Here is a 23,573-nt window from a genome sequence, read left to right as displayed (position 1 = left end):
TCGGAATCCTGGTGGGATTCCTTCGGAATCCTGGTGGGATTCCTTCGGAATCCTGGTGGGATTCCTTCGGAATCCTGGTGGGATTCCTTCGGAATCCTGGTGGGATTCCTTCGGAATCCTGGTGGGATTCCTTGGAATCTGGTGGGATTCCTTCGGAATCCTGGTGGGATTCCTTCGGAATCCTGGTGGGATTCCTTCGGAATCCTGGTGGGATTCCTTCGGAATCCTGGTGGGATTCCTTCGGAATCCTGGTGGGATTCCTTCGGAATCCTGGTGGGATTCCTTCGGAATCCTGGTGGGATTCCTTCGGAATCCTGGTGGGATTCCTTCGGAATCCTGGTGGGATTCCTTCGGAATCCTGGTGGGATTCCTTCGGAATCCTGGTGGGATTCCTTCGGAATCCTGGTGGATTCCTTCGGAATGCTGGTGGGACTCCCTTTCGGAGTCCTGGTGGGATTCCCTTCGGAACCCTGGTGGGATTCCCATCGAGATCCTGTTGAGATTCCCATCGGAATCCTGTTGGGATTCTCATCGGAATCCTGGTGGGATTTCCATCGAAATCCTGGTGGGATTCCCATCGAAATCCTGGCGGGATTTCCTTTGGAATCCTGGTGGGATTCCCTTCGGAATTCTGGTGAGATTCCCTTCGGAATCCTGGTGGGATTCCCATCTGAGTCCTGTTGGGAAGGGTTCAGAATCCTTGTGGATTTCTCATCGGAATCCTAGTGGGATTCCCTTCGGAGTCCTGGCGGAATTCCCTTCGGAATCCTGGCGGGATTCCCTTCGGAATCCTGGCGGGATTCCCTTCGGAATCCTGGTGGGATTCCCTTCGGAATCCTGTCGGAATTCCCTTCGGAATCCTGGTGGGATTCCTTCGGAATCCTGGTGGGATTCCTTCGGAATCCTGGTGGGATTCCTTCGGAATCCTGGTGGGATTCCTTGGAATCCTGGTGGGATTCCTTCGGAATCCTGGTGGGATTCCTTCGGAATCCTGGTGGGATTCCTTCGGAATCCTGGTGGGATTCCTTCGGAATCCTGGTGGGATTCCTTCGGAATCCTGGTGGGATTCCTTCGGAATCCTGGTGGGATTCCTTCGGAATCCTGGTGGATTCCCTTCGGATTCCTGGTGGGATTCCCTTCAGAGTCCTGGTGGGATTCCCATCGGAATCCTGGTGGGATTCCCATCGGAATCCTGTTGAGATTCTCATCGGAATGCTGGTGGGATTCTCATGGGAATCCTGGCGGGATTCTCATGGGAATCCTGGCGGGATTCCCATCGGAATCCTGGTGGGATTCCCATCGGAATCCTGATGGGATTCCCTTCAGAGTCTTGGTGGGATTCCCTTCAGATTCCTGGTGGGATTCCCTTCGGAATGCTGGTGGGACTCCCTTTCGGAGTCCTGGTGGGATTCCTTCGGAATCCTGGTGGGATTCCTTCCGGAATCCTGGTGGGATTCCTTCGGAATCCTGGTGGGATTCCTTCGGAATCCTGGTGGGATTCCCTTCCGAATACTGGTGGGATTGGCTTCTGAATCCTGGTGGGATTCCCTTCGGAATCCTGGTGGGATTCCTTCGGAATCTGATGGGGTTCCTATCGCAATCCTGGTGGGATTCCCTTCGGAATCCTGGTGGGATTCCCTTCGGAATCCTGGTGGGATTCCCTTCGGAATCCTGGTGGGATTCCCTTCGGAATCCTGGTGGGATTTCCTTCGGAATCCTGGTGGGATTCCCTTCGGAATCCTGGTGGGATTTCCTTCGGAATCCTGGTGGGATTTCCTTCGGAATCCTGGTGGGATTCCCTTCGGAATCCTGGTGGGATTCCCTTCGGAATCCTGGTGGAATTCCCTTCGGAATCCTGGTGGGATTCCCTTCGGAATCCTGGTGGGATTCCTTCGGAATCCTGGTGGGATTCCCTTCGGAATCCTGGTGGGATTCCCTTCGGAATCCTGGTGGGATTCCCTTCGGAATCCTGGTGGGATTCCCTTCGGAATCCTGGTGGGATTCCCTTCGGAATCCTGGTGGGATTCCCTTCGGAATCCTGGTGGGATTCCCTTCGGAATCCTGGTGGGATTCCCTTCGGAATCCTGGTGGGATTCCCTTCGGAATCCTGGTGGGATTCCCTTCGGAATCCTGGTGGGATTCCCTTCGGAATCCTGGTGGGATTCTCATCGGAATCCTGGTGAGATTTCCATCGGAATCCTGGTGGGATTCACATCGAAATGCTGGTGGGATTCCCATCGAAATCCTGGTGGGATTCCCATCGGAGTCCTGGTGGGATTCCTCTTCGGAATCCTGGTGGGATTCCTTCGAATCCTGGTGGATTCCTTCGGAATCCTGGTGGGATTCCTTCGGAATCCTGGTGGGATTCCCTTCGGAATCCTGGTGGGATTCCTTCGGAATCCTGGTGGGATTCCTTCGGAATCCTGGTGGGATTCCTTCGGAATCCTGGTGGGATTCCTTGGAATCCTGGTGGGATTCCTTCGGAATCCTGGTGGGATTCCTTCTGAATCCTGGTGGGATTCCTTCGGAATCCTGGTGGGATTCCTTCGGAATCCTGGTGGGATTCCTTCTGAATCCTGGTGGGATTCCCTTCGGAATCCTGGTGGGATTCCTTCGGAATCCTGGTGGGATTCCTTCGGAATCCTGGTGGGATTCCCTTCGGAATCCTGGTGGGATTCCTTCGGAATCCTGGTGGGATTCCTTCCGGAATCCTGGTGGGATTCCCTTCGGAGTCCTGGTGGGATTCCCATCGGAATCCTGGTGGGATTCCCATCGGAATCCTGGCGGGATTCCCTTCGGAGTCCTGGTGGGATTCCCTTCGGAGTCCTGGTGGGATTCCCTTCGGAATGCTGGTGGGATTCCCTTCAGAGTCCTGGTGGAATTCCCTTCGGAGTCCTGGTGGGATTCCCTCCAGAGTCCTGGTGGGATTCCCTTCGGAGTCCTGGCGGGATTCCCTTCGGAATCCTGGCGGGATATCCATCGGGATGCTGGTGGGATTCCCTTCGGAGTCCTGGTGGGATTCCCTTCGGAGTCCTGGTGGGATTCCCTTCGGAGTCCTGGTGGGATTCCCTTCGGAGTCCTGGTGGGATTCCCTTCGGAGTCCTGGTGGGATTCCCTTCAGAGTCCTGGTGGGATTCCCATCGGAATGCTGGTGGGACTCCCTTTCGGAGTCCTGGTGGGATTCCCTTCGGAGTCCTGGTGGGATTCCCATCGGGATCCTGTTGAGATTCCCATCGGAATCCTGTTGGGATTCTCATCGGAATCCTGGTGGGATTCCATCGGAATCCTGGTGGGATTCCCTTCGGAATCCTGGTGGGATTCCCTTCGGAATCCTGGTGGGATTCCTTCCGGAATCCTGGTGGGATTCCTTCGGAATCCTGGTGGGATTCCTTCGGAATCCTGGTGGGATTCCTTCGGAATCCTGGTGGGATTCCCTTCGGAATCTGGTGGGATTCCTTCCGGAATCCTGGTGGGATTCCTTCGGAATCCTGGTGGGATTCCTTCGAATCCTGGTGGGATTCCCTTCGGAATCCTGGTGGGATTCCTTGGAATCCTGGTGGATTCCTTCGGAATCCTGGTGGGATTCCTTCGGAATCCTGGTGGGATTCCTTCGGAATCCTGGTGGGATTCCTTCCGGAATCCTGGTGGGATTCCCTTCGGAATCCTGGTGGGATTCCTTCGGAATCCTGGTGGGATTCCTTCGGAATCCTGGTGGGATTCCCTTCGGAATCCTGGTGGGATTCCTTCCGGAATCCTGGTGGGATTCCTTCGGAATCCTGGTGGGATTCCTTCGGAATCCTGGTGGGATTCCTTCGGAATCCTGGTGGGATTCCTTCGGAATCCTGGTGGGATTCCTTCCGGAATCCTGGTGGATTCCCTTCGGAATCCTGGTGGGATTCCTTCGGAATCCTGGTGGGATTCCTTCGGAATCCTGGTGGGATTCCTTCGGAATCTGGTGGGATTCCTTCGGAATCCTGGTGGGATTCCTTCGGAATCCTGGTGGGATTCCCTTCGGAATCCTGGTGGGATTCCCTTCGGAGTCCTGGTGGGATTCCCTTCGGAATCCTGGTGGGATTCCCATCGGAATCCTGGTGGGATTCCCTTCGGAATCCTGGTGGGATTCCCATCGGAATCCTGGTGGGATTCCCATCGGAATCCTGGTGGGATTCCCATCGGAATCCTGGTGGGATTCACATCGGAATCCTGGTGGGATTCCCATCGAAATCCTGGTGGGATTCCCATCGAAATCCTGGCGGGATTCCCTTCGGAATCCTGGTGGGATTCCCTTCGGAATTCTGGTGAGATTCCCTTCGGAATCCTGGTGGGATTCCTTCGGAATCCTGGTGGATTCCTTCGGAATCCTGGTGGGATTCCTTCGGAATCCTGGTGGATTCCCTTCGGAATCCTGGTGGGATTCCCTTCGAAATCCTGGTGGGATTCCCTTCGGAATCCTGGTGGATTCCTTCGGAATCCTGGTGGGATTCCTTCGAATCCTGGTGGGATTCCTTCGGAATCCTGGTGGGATTCCCTTCGGAATCCTGGTGGGATTCCTTCGGAATCCTGGTGGGATTCCCTTCGAATCCTGGTGGGATTCCTTCGGAATCCTGGTGGGATTCCTTCGGAATCCTGGTGGGATTCCTTCGGAATCCTGGTGGGATTCCTTCGGAATCCTGGTGGGATTCCTTCGAATCCTGGTGGGATTCCCTTCGGAATCCTGGTGGGATTACCTTTGGAATCAGGGTGGGATTCCCTTCCGAATCCTGGTGGGATTCCCTTCGGAATCCTGGTGGGATTCCCTTCGGAATCCTGGTGGGATTCCCTTCGGAATCCTGGTGGGATTCTCTTCGGAATCCTGGTGAAATTTTTTTCGGAATCCTGGTGGGATTCCGTGTGTGATTGGAGCGTCTCCACGCTGGTTGCACTGGATCGCCGCGCACCGATTTGAACGTAACTGGCAGCGAACTGATGGCTTCCTGGAGTGGAATCTCGATGTCGTCTTCCAGTTGAATCGATGCGATAATGAAGTTCTCCTCTGGTTTGACGTAACCGTTGATGAGGCGGGACAGTACGTCGGCATATCCAAACTGCGTGGTGGACACGTACTCGATGTCGAAGTTGTAACACAGAAGCGTCAGTGCCCAACGTTGAAGGTGGTTGGCCGTGTGAACCGGAATACCCTTCTTCTGTCCGAATATCCGCAGGAGTGGCTGATGGTCCGTCTGGAAGGTGAACTTGCGTCCGAGCAGCATCCGATGGAATTTCGTTACGGCAAACACCAGTGCAAGACCTTCCTTCTCGATCTGTCCGTAATTTGCCTCCGCGGGGGTGAGTGAGCGGGAAGCGTGTGCAACAGCTTTGAGTGAGCCATCGGGGAACCTGTGTAGAAGGCAGGCACCGATTCCGGACTGCGAGGCGTCGGCAGCAACTATGATGTCTAGTGATGGATCCTAGTGTGTCAGAAGCAAATCCGACTGGAGTACTTCCTTGAAGCGCCTGAACGATTTCTGGCACTCGCTGTTCCAAACGAATTTGGCATCCTTCTTCAGCAGGGCGTCGAGTGGCCGCCGCAGTTGGTGCATCTCCGGGACAAACTTCGCGTAGAAATTCACCGCACCAAGGAACGACCGTAGAGTTGTGACATCTTTGGGCGGTGGCATCTTGACAATGGCTTCTACTTTGGATGGGTCTGGACGGAGACCGTTCTCGTCTACGATGTGCGCCAAATACTTTACCTCCGGCTGCAGAATGTTGCACTTTTCTTCCCTCATAACGAAACCGTAGGCTTGAAGGCGTTGAAACAGTGCGTTGAGCATCTTGTGGTGCTCCTCTTCGGTTTTGCTGGCCACGAAGATGTCGTCCAGAAACGTGTCCACTCCTTCGAGATCGGCAACCATGCTGTTCATCAACTGCTGGAAGGCCCCGGAAGCGGATTTTACTCCTGGTGCGAGCAGGTTGAAGCGGAAGAGACCTCGATGCGTGTTGATTGTGAGCAGCTGCTTCGAATCGTCGTCAACTTCCACTTGAAGATAGGCGTCACTCAGGTCGATGACGCTGAAATACCGGCACCCATTGAGCTTGGTAAAGATGTCATCAGGTACCAGTAGCGGGTAATGGTTGGGCTCCAGGGCAGCGTTCAGTCCAGTTGAGTAATCGGCACAGATTCGTACTTTTCCTCCGGGCTTCTTCACTACGACGATCGGAGCCGCCCACTGCGAGAAATCGACAGGCGTGATGATGCCCAGCGATTGAAGTCGGTCCAGCTCCGCATCGATCTTCTCCATGGACGTGAAAGGAACTGGGCGCTTCGGCTTGAAAACGGGTTTGGCATCGGGCTGGAGATAGAGTCGGACCTTCATCTTCTTGCAGTGTCCGAGGCCGTTCTTGAACACTTCGGGATACACAGCTTTGTACACTTGGATTTGATTGACTTGATCATCGGCAACGTGGACCTGGTTGCAGATTGCAGATAGCGGGGTGTCCCACAGCTTGAACAGCTCGATCCAGTCCAGACCGATCAGGTTGATGCTGTTGTTGGTCACGTAGAAAGTTGCGGTTTTGGTGACACCTCCGAGTCTGATTGGGTATCGGAGTTCACCAAGTAGATGAAAAGCGTCACCCGACGCATTCCGGGCAGTCCGTGTTGTGGGAGTCAGCGTTGGCGAGCCCAGGTTCTTCTTCCACTGCTTCTTCGAAACGATGGTGATGTCGGACGCGGTGTCCAACTGCAGAGTGACTTGAGACCCGTTGATATCCACCGTTAGGAACTTCCGTCTAGAAGTGCAGCTGACCTGGTTGATGGAGAAAATTCCGTTCACGTGCTTCTTCTTCTTGAGTGCCGCCTTCGATGTGTAACTGCCACAATACCCTTCTTTGTGGCCGGTTTGCTTGCAGTCCCGACAAACGTGCTTCGTGTAGGTGCAGTCCCGGACGTAGTGCATCCCGCCACACTGCCAGCAGGGTGTTTTTGGACCTTCGGACTTCGTCTTCTTCTTCTCTTTGGAACTCGGTGTCATCGATGGAGGCTTGTTCTGCTTGACTGCGCAGATTGTACTCACCGATTTCTTGTGTTCCACCATGGCCGTGTCGTGCTTGAGGTTTTGCAGACGTTGGCACTCCGTGATGAGCGATTCCAGAGTGCATTCATCCGCCGCGTTAGCCTCAAGCTTGGATATGAGTCTCGTTCGGATGCCTGCGTCCTTCAACCATCGGAGCCCACAGGTGAAAATCAGGCTCTTGAATTGGTCCGCCGTGATCTTGCTGAGCTCGAAGTCTTACAGCATCGGTTGACCGTCCCAGCGTACGTTAGAAAGTCGTCCGCGTCGTGCTTCGTTAGCTGGAAGCATTGGTACCGCTTGCTGAACAAAGAGATTCGGACGCTGAACAGCTCTGTCAGCTTCTTCACCGTCTCATCGAACGAGTACTCACGGGGGTGCTTTGGGAGCACGAAGTTGACGTACTTGTCGTGCACCGTCACGCTGAGGCTTCTCAACAGCAACCGCACTTTCGCCGCATCGTCCAACTTCGCTCCGTCCTTGAGGAAAGGTCTTCGTACTTCCGGTACCACCGGTCGAAAACGAGCCCGTTGTCTGGATCGTAGACGAACTCCCAGATGTTGGAGGCCAGAGATTCAATGATGAACTCCGGGCTGCCCGCCGACCGATTGGAAATGTTTTCTTAATTGCCGAAACGTTCCATCATCTCCATCAGTCGGGTGTTTTGCTCCGCCATCGCTTGATTCTGCCGCAGGATTTGCTGGTAGATTACTTGAAAGTCGCCGGATCCAGGCATCTTGAGAACTGCAGCTCTTCCTCCAAAGCGTTGAATTCTTGAAAAAATTCCTCGTCGCCAAAATGTTGTACTTTAAATACGACTTTATTCTAGGATGGTTGGGTACAAAGTGATCAATTTTCACATTTGTTGATTATCCAGTTGCTATGGCTGAACTAGTCGCTAGGGTCGCGACTGGTGGTAATCATTGACTATGTACTATGTTCGTGGCTAACAAAATCCTGGTGGAATTCCCTTCGAAGTCCTGGTGGGATTCCCTTCGGAATTCGAGTAGGATTCCCTTCGGAATCCGGGTAGGAATTCCTTCGGAATCCGGGAAGGAATCCCTTCGGAATCCGGGAAGGAATCCCTTCGGAATCCGGGAAGGATTCCCTTTTGGAATCCAGGAAGGAAACCTTTCGGAATCCGGGAAGGAATCCCTTTGGAATCCGGGAAGGAATCCCTTCGGAATCCGGGAAATACGGGAATGAATCGTCTCGGAATACGGGGAGGATTTCCTTCGGAATACGGGGAGGAATCCTCTCGGAATACGGGGAGGAATCCTCCCGGAATCCGGCGAGGATTGCCTTCGGAATTTGGGGAGGATTCCCTTCGGAATCCGGGGAGGATTTCCTTCGGAATCCGGGGAGGATTTAAAATAGTACAAATATATGGATTGCTTGGAAAAGTTGACCTTTAATAAGTAAAGGAATCAAAAAATGATGCAATATTGTTTTAATAGAAAGGTGCTGCATCCTCTGGTCCTGGTGTAAATGTCTGATTTGCTTTTTTTCTAACCACAAAAATGGTAGAATCATAAATAACATTTGATTTTTACGCTTCATCGAGTAGATTTTTAATGAAACATAACAAAATATTACCTTAGAGATTTCCCCGAGGCTGCATGTATGACTGTTTGTGTGCGAATGTGGATTTACGATAAACTTTGTGAACTAAACCGCTTAGTGCTGTATGCCTGGGCTCGCTTTCGTTATTCGGTGCACAAAATTCCCCCTCATTCTGCCTATTCCAGTATTTCACGGCGCTCGCGGAGAAAACGGTAATCAGCGTCGTCGGCGGAGACGGGGAATGCGTATCAATGTACTCGATGATGACGATGATATCTTTCAACCAGGTTCTTCCTCGTCCAGCGAGGACGACGACGACGACGAAGACATGGATGACAACGACGACGGCGACGGCGGCGATGAGGACGGGGACGGAAACGCCGAAGGCGACGACGACGAAGGGGGCAACAATAACGACGACGAGGAGGACGCCTCGTCCTGGACCACGACCTCCGATCTGGAGGACTTCCTGCTCATGTAGGGCGGGCGGTGGCTGTAGGGTAGAGTCACAACTTGCAAAAATTCACAGTTGTAAAATCCGGCGGGCGCGGTCAGCTGGTTCTTTTCGGCGCCAACTCGAACACGATTCGTTTCCTGCGTATCTTCTTTGTTATTATTGAGTACTTGCGTTCTCTCCTGGTACGTTATTGTATATAGATGTCTATTAGGATAAAGGCCGGATTACCTTTTCTCTGTTAAGATCCAAAAGCTTTAATTTTGCACTAGCCATTTGTTCGGAAAGTAAAATCGTTTTGGAATTGAAAACCTTCAAATTGAAATTTTTATTTATGCATCTTAAATTTTCAAAAGTTTTGAGTATTTGTTATGTAGGCATTTCATTTTTGTATAAGTCTGGCTGACGATTTTTACTACTTTACAACAGATGACAGAGGAATTTTATTTTTCTCGGTTTTCGTCAACTTGCTTCATTTTTCTCACGGGATTTTTCTGTGAGCTGTGAATGATGCTGCACTACGTTCATAACGGCGATGGAAAATCGGTCTGCAAATGTATAATAAATACTAGCTGAATAAATAAATTTCATATTAATAAATGCAGTTTTACCCTTAGAGTATCCGAAAGGCATTGTGCACCAAATGTAGGGTAGGATAGGGCGGGGCCCAAGGGGGTTCGCCTAAGGCGAGCCCTCAATGCATAAAAAAAACATTTTAATTAACCTTTTCAACAATAACATGAATCTATAAAAATAAATCATAATGTGTATGCCAAGGGTATTGCTTGTTTGTGGTTTTCGGGGTTGTTTACAGTTCCAAAAATGTGCAGCAAGGTACCCGGCAGAACGTGGAACGTTATAGACGGAAGCGGAGACAGCAGACCCGCCTTTTTCGGAGAAGAAACGCCGCCTGGAAGAAGCGGAGTGTGAGGAGATGGAACAGCTGTGCCGTTCTCAAGAAACACGCAAGTTCTATCAGAAGCTCAACGCATCCCGCAAAAGCTTCGTGCCGCGAGCCGAGATGTGCCGGGATAAGGATGGGAGCATCTTGACGGACGAACGTGTGGTGATCGAAAGCCGAAATGCCGCTTACAAAATGATTTCCCAGATCATCTTCCGTAGTATGTCACCATTAGTGAATGAGTTCGTGGGAAGTTATCAAGCCTGCTTTGTTGACGGCCGCTCGGCAACGGACCAGATCTTTACTGTACGGCAAATCCTTCAAAAATGCCGTGAATACCAGGTCCCAACGCACCATCTGTTCGTTGATTTCAAGGCGGCATACGACAGTATAGACCGCGTAGAGCAACGATGGATGGTATGCAAAACTGTGTCAAGATTTCGGGCGAACACTCCAGTTCGTTCGAATCGCGCCGGGGACTAAGAGAAGGTGATGGACTTCCGTACCTGTTGTTCAACATTGCGCTAGAAGGTGTCATGCGGAGAGCTGGCTGTAACAGCCGGGGTACAATTTTCAACAGATCCAGTCATCATGTTTCGCGGATCATATGGTCATTGACTGTACTGCCGTAATACGCATATTTGCCCCATGTTTGCTGGGATTCGTATGTACATGGGACAGTTATGCGTATAACGGCAGTGTACACCCGCTTGAAGCAACAAAAGTTGAACTGTGGTGAATGCGTCAAAGACAAAGTACAGCATCCATTCGCTAACTGGGCTAAAATATCAGTCCAGTTAACGAGCGCCGCTTTTTAACTGTGCTGTCACGGGGATGACAAGCTACGCCATCTTTGTCACATCTTTTCTGAGTCACCAATACGAGTGCACTGCGAATGCAACACAAACAACTTCCAGGGTGAAAATGATATAAAACGAACGAAGGCATAGACAGTGCCTTACGCAAGTAGCATTCTAAAGAATTGAGCAAATAAGTTGAACATTCTTAAGTTTAAATCATGGAATCGAGTCTAAAATAGTTTTAATTTATAGTTCGTTTATTTTTTCTCTATTTTCTCATGATTGTATCATGTTGCATTATTGAGTGAAATGGGCGTTTTGCATCATATTCTCCTGTAAAAACGTAAACATTCCAAATTCGCGCACATACTATTGCAAAATAAATCAGTATTGGGGTGATTTGACACTGGGGGATAAATTTATCACCCAAAAAAGCACGAACAGGCGAATCTGTCAAAATCCATAGTGAAAAAATTGGGTGTCGTTCCCCTGTGTGCTGTCGAGGGGATTTACGATGCATTGTTATGATCAATGTTTTACATGGAACGACAACAAAATACCATTTAGACTCCCCTCGCAGCCTAGTGTTTGTTTTTTTTTTGACGGAAAACTGCTTTTTAACTGGGCTTTGGCCCAGTAAGCGAACGCCCAGTTAAAAAGCAGTCCAGTTAAAAAGCGCCCAGTTAGCGAACTGTTGCTGTACATGCTTGTGGGCGGAACCGAGCACGACAGGGCCCGCCTGGGAAGCAGTATTACGATAGACGGGGATACCTTCGAGTTGGTCGAGGAATTCGTCTACCTTGGATCCTTGCTAACGGCTGATAAAAATGTTAGTCGTGAAATACGAAGGCGCATTATCTGTGGAAGTCGAGCCTACTACGGGCTCCAGAAGAAATTGCGGTCAACAAAGATTCGCCACCGCACCAAATGTGTCATGTTCATGTACAAGACGCTGATAAGACCGGTAGTCCTCTACATGAAACATGGACAATGCTCGAGGAAGACTTGCAAGCACTCGGAGTATTCGAGAGACGGGTGCTTAGGACCATCTTTGGCGGTGTGCAAGAAGACGGTCGACTACGAGCTCGCCCAGCTCTACGGCGAACCTAGTATCCAGAAGGTAGCTAAAGCCGGAAGGGTACGATGGCAGGGCATGTTGTAAGAATACCGGACAGCAACCCTGCAAACAGATGGTGTTTGCTTCCGATTCGGCAGGTACGAGGCGGCGTGGAGCGCAGCGAGCAAGGTGGGCACACCAGGTGCAAAACGACTTGGCGAGCGTGGGGCGCATTCGAGGATCGAGAGATGCGGCCTCGAACCGTGTATTGTGGCGTCAAATTGTTGATTCAGTGTTATCTGTTTAGATGTAAACTAAATAAATGAAAAATGAATGAATCATTAGGCGCCTGCTTTGGCAAAAAAGTATCAGCAATCTTAATAATATTATAATATAATATAACTATAATAATAATATAATAACATTATTTTTTTTACGTGCAGATGGAAGAACTATGAAAGAAGAACTCAAAAGCAGAAGGTATAACGAAGGAGGAAGAACTATGGAGGAAGAACTAAGAAGAAGAAGGTAGAATTAGAAAAACATTTATAAACTTAAAAAAGGAAGGTAGAACGAAGAAGAAAGAAAGAAAAAGAAAGAAGGAAGAAGAAACAAAGAAGGATTGAAGAAGAAATAAGGAAAAGAAAGAAAGAAGGAAGAAGAAAAAAGAAATAAGAAGAGAGGAAGAAAAAAGAAGGAAGAAGAAAAAGGGAGAAGGAAGTAAGAAGAATAGAGAAGGAAGAAAAGAGAAGAAACATGAAAAAATAAGGAAGTTATCTTTCGAGTTTCAGCCTTATGTGAGATTTTTACTTTTTGAGCCTTTCGTGTCCAGCCTTAGGATGCAGCTTTATGTGGAAGTCCCATGTTCGACAGTTCTCCTGCTCGTTTAGAACGGGCATTTCCATGGAACTGACAGATGATTCTGTTCCAATTTTGACACTTAACGACACTGTTATTACAGTCACTGTACACAGTCTGCGCTGGTCTTGACGATCAAGCTAATTCATTCTGCTGGTTAAGGTTTGTACCAGCAAGTTGGTGCCTTACCAGCAAGTTGGTTTTCCTGGATGGTAAATGGCCGTAGACCGGAACACTACTTCTTTCGTGAAAAGGAAAACTTGAAGAGAGACAAACTAGGAATGAATTTTATTCAAATTTAAAATACTAATCTATGGTTGCTTTGATTCGTTGTCGCCAACTAGATCCGCATCACCAACACTCCTCCTCGACGGAAGAATCATAGCTGCAGCTCGGAATCTTGACTGCTTGACACGTGGAAGAGGCTTCGTCATCATGTCTGCAATCATTTCATTTGATGGTAGATATTGTGAATTGATGATTCCATGCTGCTTCAACTGACGAGCATAATGGAATCAACGTACTCGGCTTCCGAACTGCTCAGCGTGACGCACTCCTGTTTCCTGGAACACCATCCAATCATTCCACCTGCATACCGAATCAAAAAACCGGTGGTTGACTTGCGATCTTTGGTGTCGCCAGCCCAGTCCGCGTCTACGAACACCTCCAGTTGCGTGGAATCGGCTCCCAGGATCAGTTCATGATCGATAGTACCTTTGAGGTACCGCAGGACACGCTTTGCCTCTACCCAATCGGCCTGTGATGGGCAACTAGTTTTTCTTCCCAGAATCGAAACTGCTGCTGCGACATCAGGACGAGTACACATGGCCACGTACAACAACCCACCAATCAATCTGGCATACTGGTAGTTATTGGGCAGCGGGATCTCCTCCTTTGGATGTAGGTGGCCGGGATCCAGTGGAATGGTAGAAGGCTTTGCATCTTGCAGACCAAACCTGGACAGAAGTTTCTGGATAAGGGTCTCTGGCTGAGCGCAATGTGCTTCTCGGAACGGGTTACTTGGATACCGAGGGAAAACTTGATGTCCCCGAGAGACGTCACCGTGAAATGTCGGTTCAGCTGCTTGACGATGTCCTCGTATTCGTGCTCCGTCTCACACACTATAACAAAATCGTCAACGTAGACACCAATGTAGGCGAGCTTACCTTTTTTTCTCCTGACGTAGAGACAGCAGTCATTCTTCGACGGCTTGAAACCTATTTGTGAGCGTGTCGTCCAATTTGTGGTTCCAAATACGGGCGGCTTGTTTCAGCCCATACAATCCCTTCCATAAACGGTATACGTCCATTTCATCTTCCGCTACACATCCTGGAGGCAACCGCATGTAGACTGTTTCTTGAAGATCTCCGTTCAGGTAAGCGGTCTTGACATCAGCATGCTTGATCAGGAGTTTCCTTTGATATGCAACGGAGAATAGAGCCCGCAACGTCGTTTGCTTCACGACCGGAGCAAAAACTCCGTCGTAATCGACTCCATACTTCTGCGTAAAGCCCTACGCGACTAGACGCGCTTTGTGGCGAACGATCCTGCCATTCTCGTCCATCTTCTTTTTGAAGATCCAGCGGCACCCGATGGTTTTCTTGCCGGTCGGCAGCTTGGCTAGCTCCCACACGTTGTTCTCGTATAGCGCCTTCAACTCTTCCTGCATGGCCTGCCTCCACAAATCAGCTTCTGGACTAGCCACAGCTTCTTGATAGCTGCGTGGCTCATCATTATGACAGCATGCAAGTTTTCCATCAGCACCGTAATGATTTGGTGGGATACCTTTGGTCACCCTAGTCGACCTTCGCGGTGTACCAACCGCTCGCTCTTCGTCCACCGGCATCGGCTCTACGTGTGGCTCTTCGTCGGGATCGGTATCCTCGTACAGGCTGTCATCCGAATGGTCTTCATATCCGTGGAAATCTTCTTCGCTCTCGCTATCGCCGGGCTCGGCTGCCAGGCCGGGTTGCGCAGGCTCCTCCTGTTTCTCCATCTCGCTACGGTTCATGTCAATTAGCGATAAGGGAAAGAATAACGTACCTTCATCCTCCATGGTAGTCTCCGGATCGATATTGGCTGGTAGGAAACGAGCATCCCGACTAATTGTCACCTTGTTTGTCTTCGTGTTGATGAAACGCCACGCTTTGTGTTGCAGCGAATAGCCGACAAAGGTTAACTTTTCGGCTTTGGCTTCGAGCTTCGTTCGTTTGACATCAGGAACAAAAACGTACGCTGCCGTTCCGAAAACTTGCAATTTCGAAACATCCGGTTTGACTCCGTGCCAAATCTCGTAGGGAGTCACTTCAACCGCTTTCGTTGGCAGCATATTTTGGAGATAGTTCGCCGTGCTGATTGCTTCGCCCAGTAGCGGTTGGGCATACCTGCTTCCAGAAGCATGCACCTAGCCATCTCCACTAGCGAACGGTTCTTTCGCTCTGCGACACCGTTTTGTTGTGGCGTATAGGCCGCCGTGAACTGCTGTTGGATGCCTTCACGCCTCAGATACGCCACCAATTTCGAACCTCGGTATTCACCTCCTTGGTCGGACCTCAAGACTTTCGGCGGCTTGCCGAACTGCGTCTTCATCTTCTGCACGTAGTCCTGGATGGCATCAAACGTGTCGGATTTCTTCTGCAGCATATACACCGTGGTATACCGGCTGTGGTCGTCGATAAGCGTCATGAAATAACGTCGACCACCCGGTGTCATTGTCCGCATTGGTCCACACAGGTCACTGTGAATCAGGTCCATCACATCCTTACTGCTCTTCTTTGCCTTTTTTGGAAATGGCAGTCTTGCCATCTTACCCTGCAGGCAAGTTTCGCATGGCAAAACCAAACCGCATCGTGGCCAGTTGTCGCTGTTCCAACTCCTGTATGGCCGTCACGTCTCGATGACCGAGTTTGCGGTGCCAGTCATGCAAACAGCTTTTCGCATCGCAATGCTCCTTCACAGCACCCACGCGCTCCACCATTCGTAGATGATAGAGACCGTTGCTATGTGTCGCCACAGCGGCAATTCGTTCTCCACTGGAAATCGTACATCCAACCTCGTTGAAATTCACGGCTGCACCTTTTTGGACGAGCTTTCCAACAGAGACAAGGTTCATGTCCAGCTCCGGAACGTAGAGCACGCCGGTCAGCACAATCTGCTTCTCTTCACCGTCACGCCTAGGGCTGTGCACAATGGAGGTTTATCGATATCGACGATATTCATTTGGTGATATATCGGTATCGGCGATATATCGGGTTTGAAAATATCGGATATCGGATCGACATCCGATAAAATAAAAAAAATACAGTTTTTACCCGAGTTTGTCTACTACCGATTTTATCACGTTTCTAACTCTAATTTGTCACCCCAAAACAATTTGAAAATTTTAGTCGCTTTTATCCATCTTGGAAAAATACCACCATTGACAATAATTTTCATGAAATAACTTTCACCGCCTGTGGTTTATCAAGAATGATTTTAGATTTCCTGTCGAGGGTTTTGTAAGCTTTATCGTTCATGCGTTTTGCCTTTCGTCTTAGTGGGTACTGATGTGCCCAATTTCTCAACACCAGACACAATAGACATTTAAAAAAATGTGATTGACTTGCTACATATGTTTTAAAGGACGTAGTCAGCGAGCCAGTGTATGTAGTTTTTATTTGATTTAATTGGGCATCATCATTACATCGATTACAAAAATTTATCGATATCGGAGATATTTGAGTTCAATGATATCGGATATCGTATCGATAAATTTCATCCGATAATATCGATATTATCGATTTTATCGATATTTGCACAGCCCCACGCCCGTAACGGTGAATCTGGCAGTTACCTACACCTTTCACTGCAGCTCTCTTCCCATCAGCAACCGTGACAAACTTTGGAGTATCTCCTTGAGGGCTTTCCACGGACACGAAAAACTCCCGATTGGCGCACATGTGCGAGCTCGCACCGGAATCCACAATCCACTTCGTCACTGGTCCTTCTCGTGCGCTGAACACGAAATTTTCTTCAGTCGACGCTGCTTTTCTTGCCTTCGCTTGTTGCCTAGCAACGTGTTTGGTTTCCGTGGCAACCGTTTGTCGCTCTCGAAAATTTTCTCCACGGTTTTGCTTCTGCCACAATGCACAATCTCGCTTCTTGTGGCCAACCTTTTGACAGTGGTGGCATACGATCGACTTCACTTTTCCGTCCACCTTCAGCACCGCTGAATCCACCGGAACCGCCTCGCTGCGCTTCTGCATCTCGTTGATAATTTTATCTTTCACGAGTGCCAGCGTCAGCTCGTCTTCCGACCGGTTTTCGAGCGTGGTGGTTAGTGCGTCGAATGTGCTTGGCAAACTGCGAAAGACAAGAATAACCTGCAAATCATCGTCGAGCTTCGTACCTGCGTTGGCCAATTTCTCGAACAAGCTTTCGAACTCGGCCAGGTGGTCCTCGATGTCGTCTCCGCCCTGGAACTTGAGATCGCAAATCCGCTTTAGAATATGAACCTTCGACGTCAGCGACTTTTTCTCGTGTTGCTTCCGTAGGTTATCCCAAACTTCTTTGGCGGTCTGCGTTCCTCGAATATGGCCATGTTGACTCCTGGTTAGAAGCAACCCGATGGTCGCACGTGCTTTTTGATCACCTTCGTCCCAGGCTTCCAGCGCCGCCGCGTTCGCACCGTAGCTGCTGGCTTCACGCCGGGCACGATGTACTTCCAAAGGCCTTCTCGCACCAATAGGATCTCCACCTCTAGCTTCCAGGTTTCGTAGTTTCTGTTGGTCAGCTTCGCGATTCCAGATCTTTCCATGTTGACTTCTCCTGGGCCCAAAACCTCTTGGATGGTAAATGGCCGTAGACTGGATCACTACTTCTTTCGTGAAAAGGAAAACGTCTGAACTTGAAGAGAGACAAACTAGGAATGAATTTTATTCAAATTTAAAATACTAATCTATGGTTGCTTCGATTCGTTGTCGCCAACTAGAACTGCATCACATTAGCGTTAAACACATTAGCGTAGCTGGATTTACTTTGTGCTGCTTTCAGTCTGTTGTTGACTGTTGAGATTGGTCTTCTGCCCTAAAAGCTTCTTATTTTCGACACATGTACTCCCTGGATGAGATGGGTTAGTACAGTGTCGACACCATTCAGGCAGATTTCGGTAAGAAACCAGGGGTGACATTGCGCATCTCGAATCGAATCACTCGATTCGTACGTTTTTGCATTCGTTTCGAAAAAATTGCGGCATTATGTATTTCGTTCGACTTCATTCAGTCGCAGTACAAGATTTCGAATGGTGCTGTACTAGCTCAATCGAGTATGTTCTGTCAAACGAAATGTAAACAGAGAGAATAAGAGATAGCTGTCTCCGTGTTTATTATTAGGTTCTGCAGCGTCTGTATCTAACCTCAAACCGATGACTGATTAGTAGTACTTCGCGTTGGACTCGGGGGCAGCCAACCAATCACGAACTCGATCCTTGTCGGAGTCAGTGGAAAGTACTACTGAACTGTCAAAAAAGTTCATTCGACGAGGACCGAATTCATTCGTGACGTCATGCTGCAGAACCTAATGCCGCCCGCTGGAGAGGCAACCTTCAGCGCACTGCGAATGTGAGTAAACAAAGAGAATAAGAGTAATTTCATCTGCGTGTAGCATGTTGCCTGTTGGAAAGGCATCCTTCAGGGCATGAATTGGCAGTTAATTTATAAACAAGCAAATCGTGCTCAATGACTATAAAAGCAATATTATTTATTGAGCAGTTGAAACCGATTAAAACATTATGCCGATACGACATGTTTTATAAATTGAGATATAGTTACGACACAAATTATAAGTTTTATTATTAATTGCATATTATTCGGCAACTCGGCCGTACGAAAACCATTTTTTTTGTTAAATGTCTTGGCTGTGCATATGCACAGCACATGTTTCTAAATGGACAAATTGATATGAAATTTGCGGAAAAGAATCCACGTGTCTAGGAGGCACTCGAACCCTCAACCTCCTACTCTCTAGATAGGCGTGATAGCCCCTACACAACAAGACCACTTAAAGGTCACGTTTGCGGAAAAGCCATCAAAATCCAAATTCCAACCTCAACCTCTGTTAGCTCTTTTTGAAAATTGAATATCTTTCGGATGCTTGATTTGTCCAATCTTCACATGTGCTTTACTGTTGTATATCCACTGTCAAGCGCAAGATGAATACACCACTAGGTGTTCCAATCTGCCAAATTCACGATTCAGCCATCTTGGATTTTAGTATGGGAGAGCCAGCCGGTTTGTTTATGTTTTGCACCGAAAATGAACTTTTCACCCCCGCCTTCTTCTCGCCCATTAATTGAGCAGATTGAAATACCTAGCTGTGTATTCATCTTGGTCAAGCGAGTGCACATTATTTATTAATCGAGAGGATCACACTCTATGCCCCCAACAACGGGCTGGGCGGATTTGTGCCAAATGCTTGCTTGGCTAAGGCATTTGATTACTTTGATTGCTCTAATTGTAATCAAGTGTCGGTCTTCCACCGTCATTAGTCGTCTGAGTACACGAGACCGCATGCGTAGACCAATCAAACTCATCAAATGCTTTAGCATTTATTATATTTATTCGAGTTTATGCCACAGACCCAATTTTGGGCTAAATAATTTAAAGCTAAAGAAGGATTCGATAATAAATTACTTTGATGTTTCCATGTGTTTTAGTTAAATGCACTTGGGTCATCTCTTGCGCGTTTTTTTATTTTTTATTTTTATGACTCAACTATGTTTACGTAGATTTTGGAATATATACGTTTTTACGCAGATTTTCCCCATAGATTTTTCACGAAATCGTCAAGAAATACGTGAAAACTGCAAAAAACGATTTAAGTTTTTTTTACGAGGATTTCGGGATAATTAGAGATTGCATATTGTCTGGAAACTATAAAAGTAGGTATACTAATGACATTTTTTCCTTCAAGATACAATATTGAAACATTTATTCTCTTCCCGTAGAGAAATAATAACAAATATAATGAAAAACTTTCAGCAAGAAATGACTCTCGAACAACATTCGAAAGCTATAAAGGTGACGAGTGATTTTCATTCGACTTGAGTCGTTTTTCAGTGTGCTATCGAGTCTCCATAATGCCAAAACATCTCGTTATTCTTGTACCTCCTCGAGCATACTCGAACGATGAGTCGTTTTCGAGATCGAATCGAAAGCCGTAATGCCAAACATGTTCGACTCGATAGAATTACGTTCGAATCGAGATGCACAATGCCACCCCAGGATGTCTTCGCCACTAATTGTCACAAATGATTTGATGTGATGGTATCATTACTGCAATAGCGCTCCTCGTCTTGATGATTTGACTATTATAGTTCTATTTCTCGGGAATGTTGATTTTAGTCTTGTTTGTGTTGGCCAGCCTTTAAAATGCGAGCTGCGTTTAAAACCCACACCTCGTAGCCACTCGATGTTTAGCCGACACGTGTTGTACAACTTTGTATATTTTAATACGAACGTCGAACAGATCAATATCATTGGAAATTACCCCCTCCCCCCACAATTTATAATTGCTATTGGTGCATTATCAGCAATTCAATTTAATAACTTTCTACACAATTGATACTCTAACAATTGATGGCCATACTTTCGAACCCTCTATTTCACGTTTGATAAGCATTGAGAATGGTTCTGTGATTCGTTTCAACACTCCGAACCATTGATTGTGCAACCATCGGATGCAATCGAATTGTTGATTATGATTTCCAAATCACTTTTATCATATTTAACCGTCATGCTGCCTTTGGTTTCCACTACCGTGCACTACGGGAGCTGTCCCCGTTACGATGCCTTGGAATATCCGGACGCCGTTCTGCAAAGTTTCGAAGGTGATCTTGCCAAAGTGGTCTACTTTTCCAACGTACGTTTCGAGCGGCTGTTCCAAAAGCCCTCATTTCGTGAGATGTACGTCTCCAACTATATGATTCAAGTGCGCCAATCCGACGACCCAGATGAGGAATGCTTCTATCCTCTTCGTTTGGTACCACGGGCTATAAATAGTTCCAGGTCGTCTTTCCGCGGGGGGTACGTTACTTTAATCAACACTCAAGTATTGGAGGTACGGATCAAGGATGGTACTTTGTTTGCCTTCTCCTGCGTCGAGGACGGTAATCGAAAGCTGGAGTTTGTGTGGATTGTTCAGCGTGTGCGAACTATGAAGGTTAAATTGGTGACTCTTCTGGAGAACTTCGACAAGTGGTTAAAGAATGGGGCCACCAAAACCACAGATCTGGTCGACTCCCATCATCAGCTCCCGTTCTGTGTCGACGGATATTGGACGACTGCTGCTTATTCTGTTGTTGGATTGTTAGCCGCGATTTTGATAGTTGGAGGTTTAGTTATCTTCTGGATGCAACAATGTCGGGGCGACTCAGTGAAGATAAATGACGGATCTGATGTCGAAATGAATGACTATCAACATTGTTCAAGAGTTCGTAACATATCGGCAGGTGTGGCCTGAATAATTATACAAAACTGTGTTTTCTTGTTTTAATTGCGTATTTTGAAACTCGGATTTTCAGTGATTGTTACATGTATCAAATTTCCAGCAGGAATGATGTATTGTAATACAAATAAATTTATGTGATGTGGCACAAATGTTCAAAGATATATTTCCACCAATTTGTTCAAACTTACAACGCACCCATATTTGCTATCCGGAAAGATACGGAAGGCAAGGTGTGTTGTGTTGCAGAAATACCGATTTTGGTAGCCGCTGGTGAGCAAAATAAATGAGTGGATCAAACACTAGTTTTAATTGAAAAATTATTTAAGCTCTTTTAATGGAATGTCTTCAACTGTTTAGTAGACGAGTTTAGTATTTTCCATTTAATTCCACTACGTTTTGTTATCTTTTTATATACGTATTTCAATCTCAATTGCGATGCCGTCTTCAGTGTCTCGTACTTGACTCGACTTGGGAAGTCTCACAGTTGAGGTCCAAATACGTATCTGAAAAGAAACGTAGTGGAATTAAAAGGAAAGTACTAAACTCGTCTTAGACAGTTGTCTAGTTTTAATATTTTTAAGTAATACACAAAATATCTCACTCACTCGCTCAGGTGTTCTGAGCACTCCTAGGAATGCATATGGCCAACGTTAAAGTTCTTTAACCTGGGTTGCTGTTAATTTCAGCCTTGACGTGGACCCAGGTTAGATTCCTGTTGATTATTTTCCTTTATTTCTTTGTTGATGGTACGTCGCCACGAGCCCCTGCATCTGCTGCAATGTCCTGCCGGATTCCAGTCCAGCGTTAGCTTGCAGATTCCGTAGTGTGTGACCGATCCATCTCCATTTACGCTTTCGAATTTCTGTTGATATCGGTTTTTGATGGCATCGTTGATGGAGTTCAGCATTCGTGATTCAGTTGTGAGGCCACCAGGCCCGAATCATAAAACGTAGACATCTTATTTATGGATCCTGTACACCTTCGGTGGTGCAAAGGGCCGACTTGAAAGATCTCCATCCTGAGCGTTGTCCAGCTATCGCTTTAACCTATTGCTAGGTTAAATTTCGGTCGACTTCTTCAATTTCTTTATTTAGGCCTCCCCGTCATGAGCATCTGAGTCTGCCTCTGCTGCGATGTCCCGCTGGGTTCCAGTCTAATGCTTGTTTACAGATTTCGTTTCCGCCCCTACGTAGAGTGTGGCCGACCCAGCCCCACATTCGATCCCTAATTTCTGTTGCTATCGGCCTCTGGTGACAACAACGAAGAAGCTCGTTGTTTGAGATCCAGTTGTGAGGCCACCAGGCCCGAATTACCCAAGCAGCACAAGTCTAATGAAACTAGTTACAGCAGCCTAATTGTGACTAAATCTGGTCACACAGAAGCTACTGTGATCTATGTACAACATGTGTGCTGCTCGGGTACACAGTAAAAAATAAAAAGTAATATCACATCAGATTTTATGCACATCATCGCCGTCGTAAATATAATGTTTTATTACATCTGAATAACGTAGCCAAATGTTGACGTACTTTATATTTCGTCTTCAAATTGAATCAATGTAATTAATTTTCGACGTAATATTTCCGATGTAACTGAAAAAGCGACGTAAAAACTATAGACACTATAGGTTCCATAGACGAGCGGAGGAACGGTTGGGTCATTTCGATTAAGTGTGTTTTTCCACTTTTTCACAGTGTACCACGTGAATTTGACGTCACACGCTCCGTTGCTTGGATTGCAATCGTGACGTCATGCTCGTTTGGCTACACTATAACTGACAGTTCGTTTGGCTACACTCGCCTTCGCCTCAGCTCGTCTATGGAACCTATAGTGTCTATAGTAAAAACCGGTCAGGATGGATCCCGCTTTTGGCAGCGGGAGTAGTGGTATTCGGATTTTTTCTTTCATGCTTCATAATACATTTTCAGATGCAACAATTTCAAATTTTATTTATTCAAGACGCATTTTATTGTATGCATCCACAAATACTTATACAGTATTGACCCGATTTTGTCACTTCCCGATTTTTTCTACCCTCGATTTCATCACGTTAACGACCCGATTTTCCCATCTCAATTTTTTTTGAAAATTCTAGTCGTTCTTTTAATTTTTGTAAATAATACCGCGAGCAACAATGATTTACATGAAATAGCTTTCACCTCCGTTGGTTTATTATAAATCATGTTTGAATTTTGTCAAGAATTTTGAAAGCCTTTTCGGCATGAAATTAAGAGTTTCGTTCTCGTATTTGGCTTCTCCAGACATAAATTGATGCATATTTGCGAAACAAATTTAAAAAAAATAAAAGAATCCGATTTTGTCACATTTCCCATTTCATCACCCCAATACTCACCAGTGATCGGGATATTACTGTACCATCAATTTTTAATTTTTTTATTTTTAA

At 47.4% G+C, this 23,573-nt stretch overlaps 1 protein-coding gene across 5 annotated transcripts in view; it reads left to right on the top strand.

Moving 5' to 3' along the window:
• The window catches only part of LOC134223170 (protein mahjong), a 35,093-nt gene extending 25,428 nt beyond the window's left edge, over positions 1 to 9,665 (top strand). For 2 of the 5 annotated variants that reach the window (XM_062702318.1, XM_062702317.1), the window contains exon 7: positions 8,903 to 9,665. In XM_062702318.1, coding sequence (XP_062558302.1) covers positions 8,903 to 9,096 — 194 coding nt within the window. In that variant the 3' untranslated portion in view covers positions 9,097 to 9,665. Of the gene's footprint in view, positions 1 to 8,800 lie in introns of all 5 variants that reach the window. The other 3 variants (XM_062702314.1, XM_062702313.1, XM_062702316.1) reach the window with 2 other exon arrangements.
• The last annotated feature ends 13,908 nt before the right edge of the window (positions 9,666 to 23,573 follow it).

Source organism: Armigeres subalbatus, chromosome 3, assembly GCF_024139115.2.
Source record: "Armigeres subalbatus isolate Guangzhou_Male chromosome 3, GZ_Asu_2, whole genome shotgun sequence".
NCBI lineage: Eukaryota > Metazoa > Arthropoda > Insecta > Diptera > Culicidae > Armigeres > Armigeres subalbatus.
This window is presented reverse-complemented; position numbering and strand designations above follow the sequence as displayed.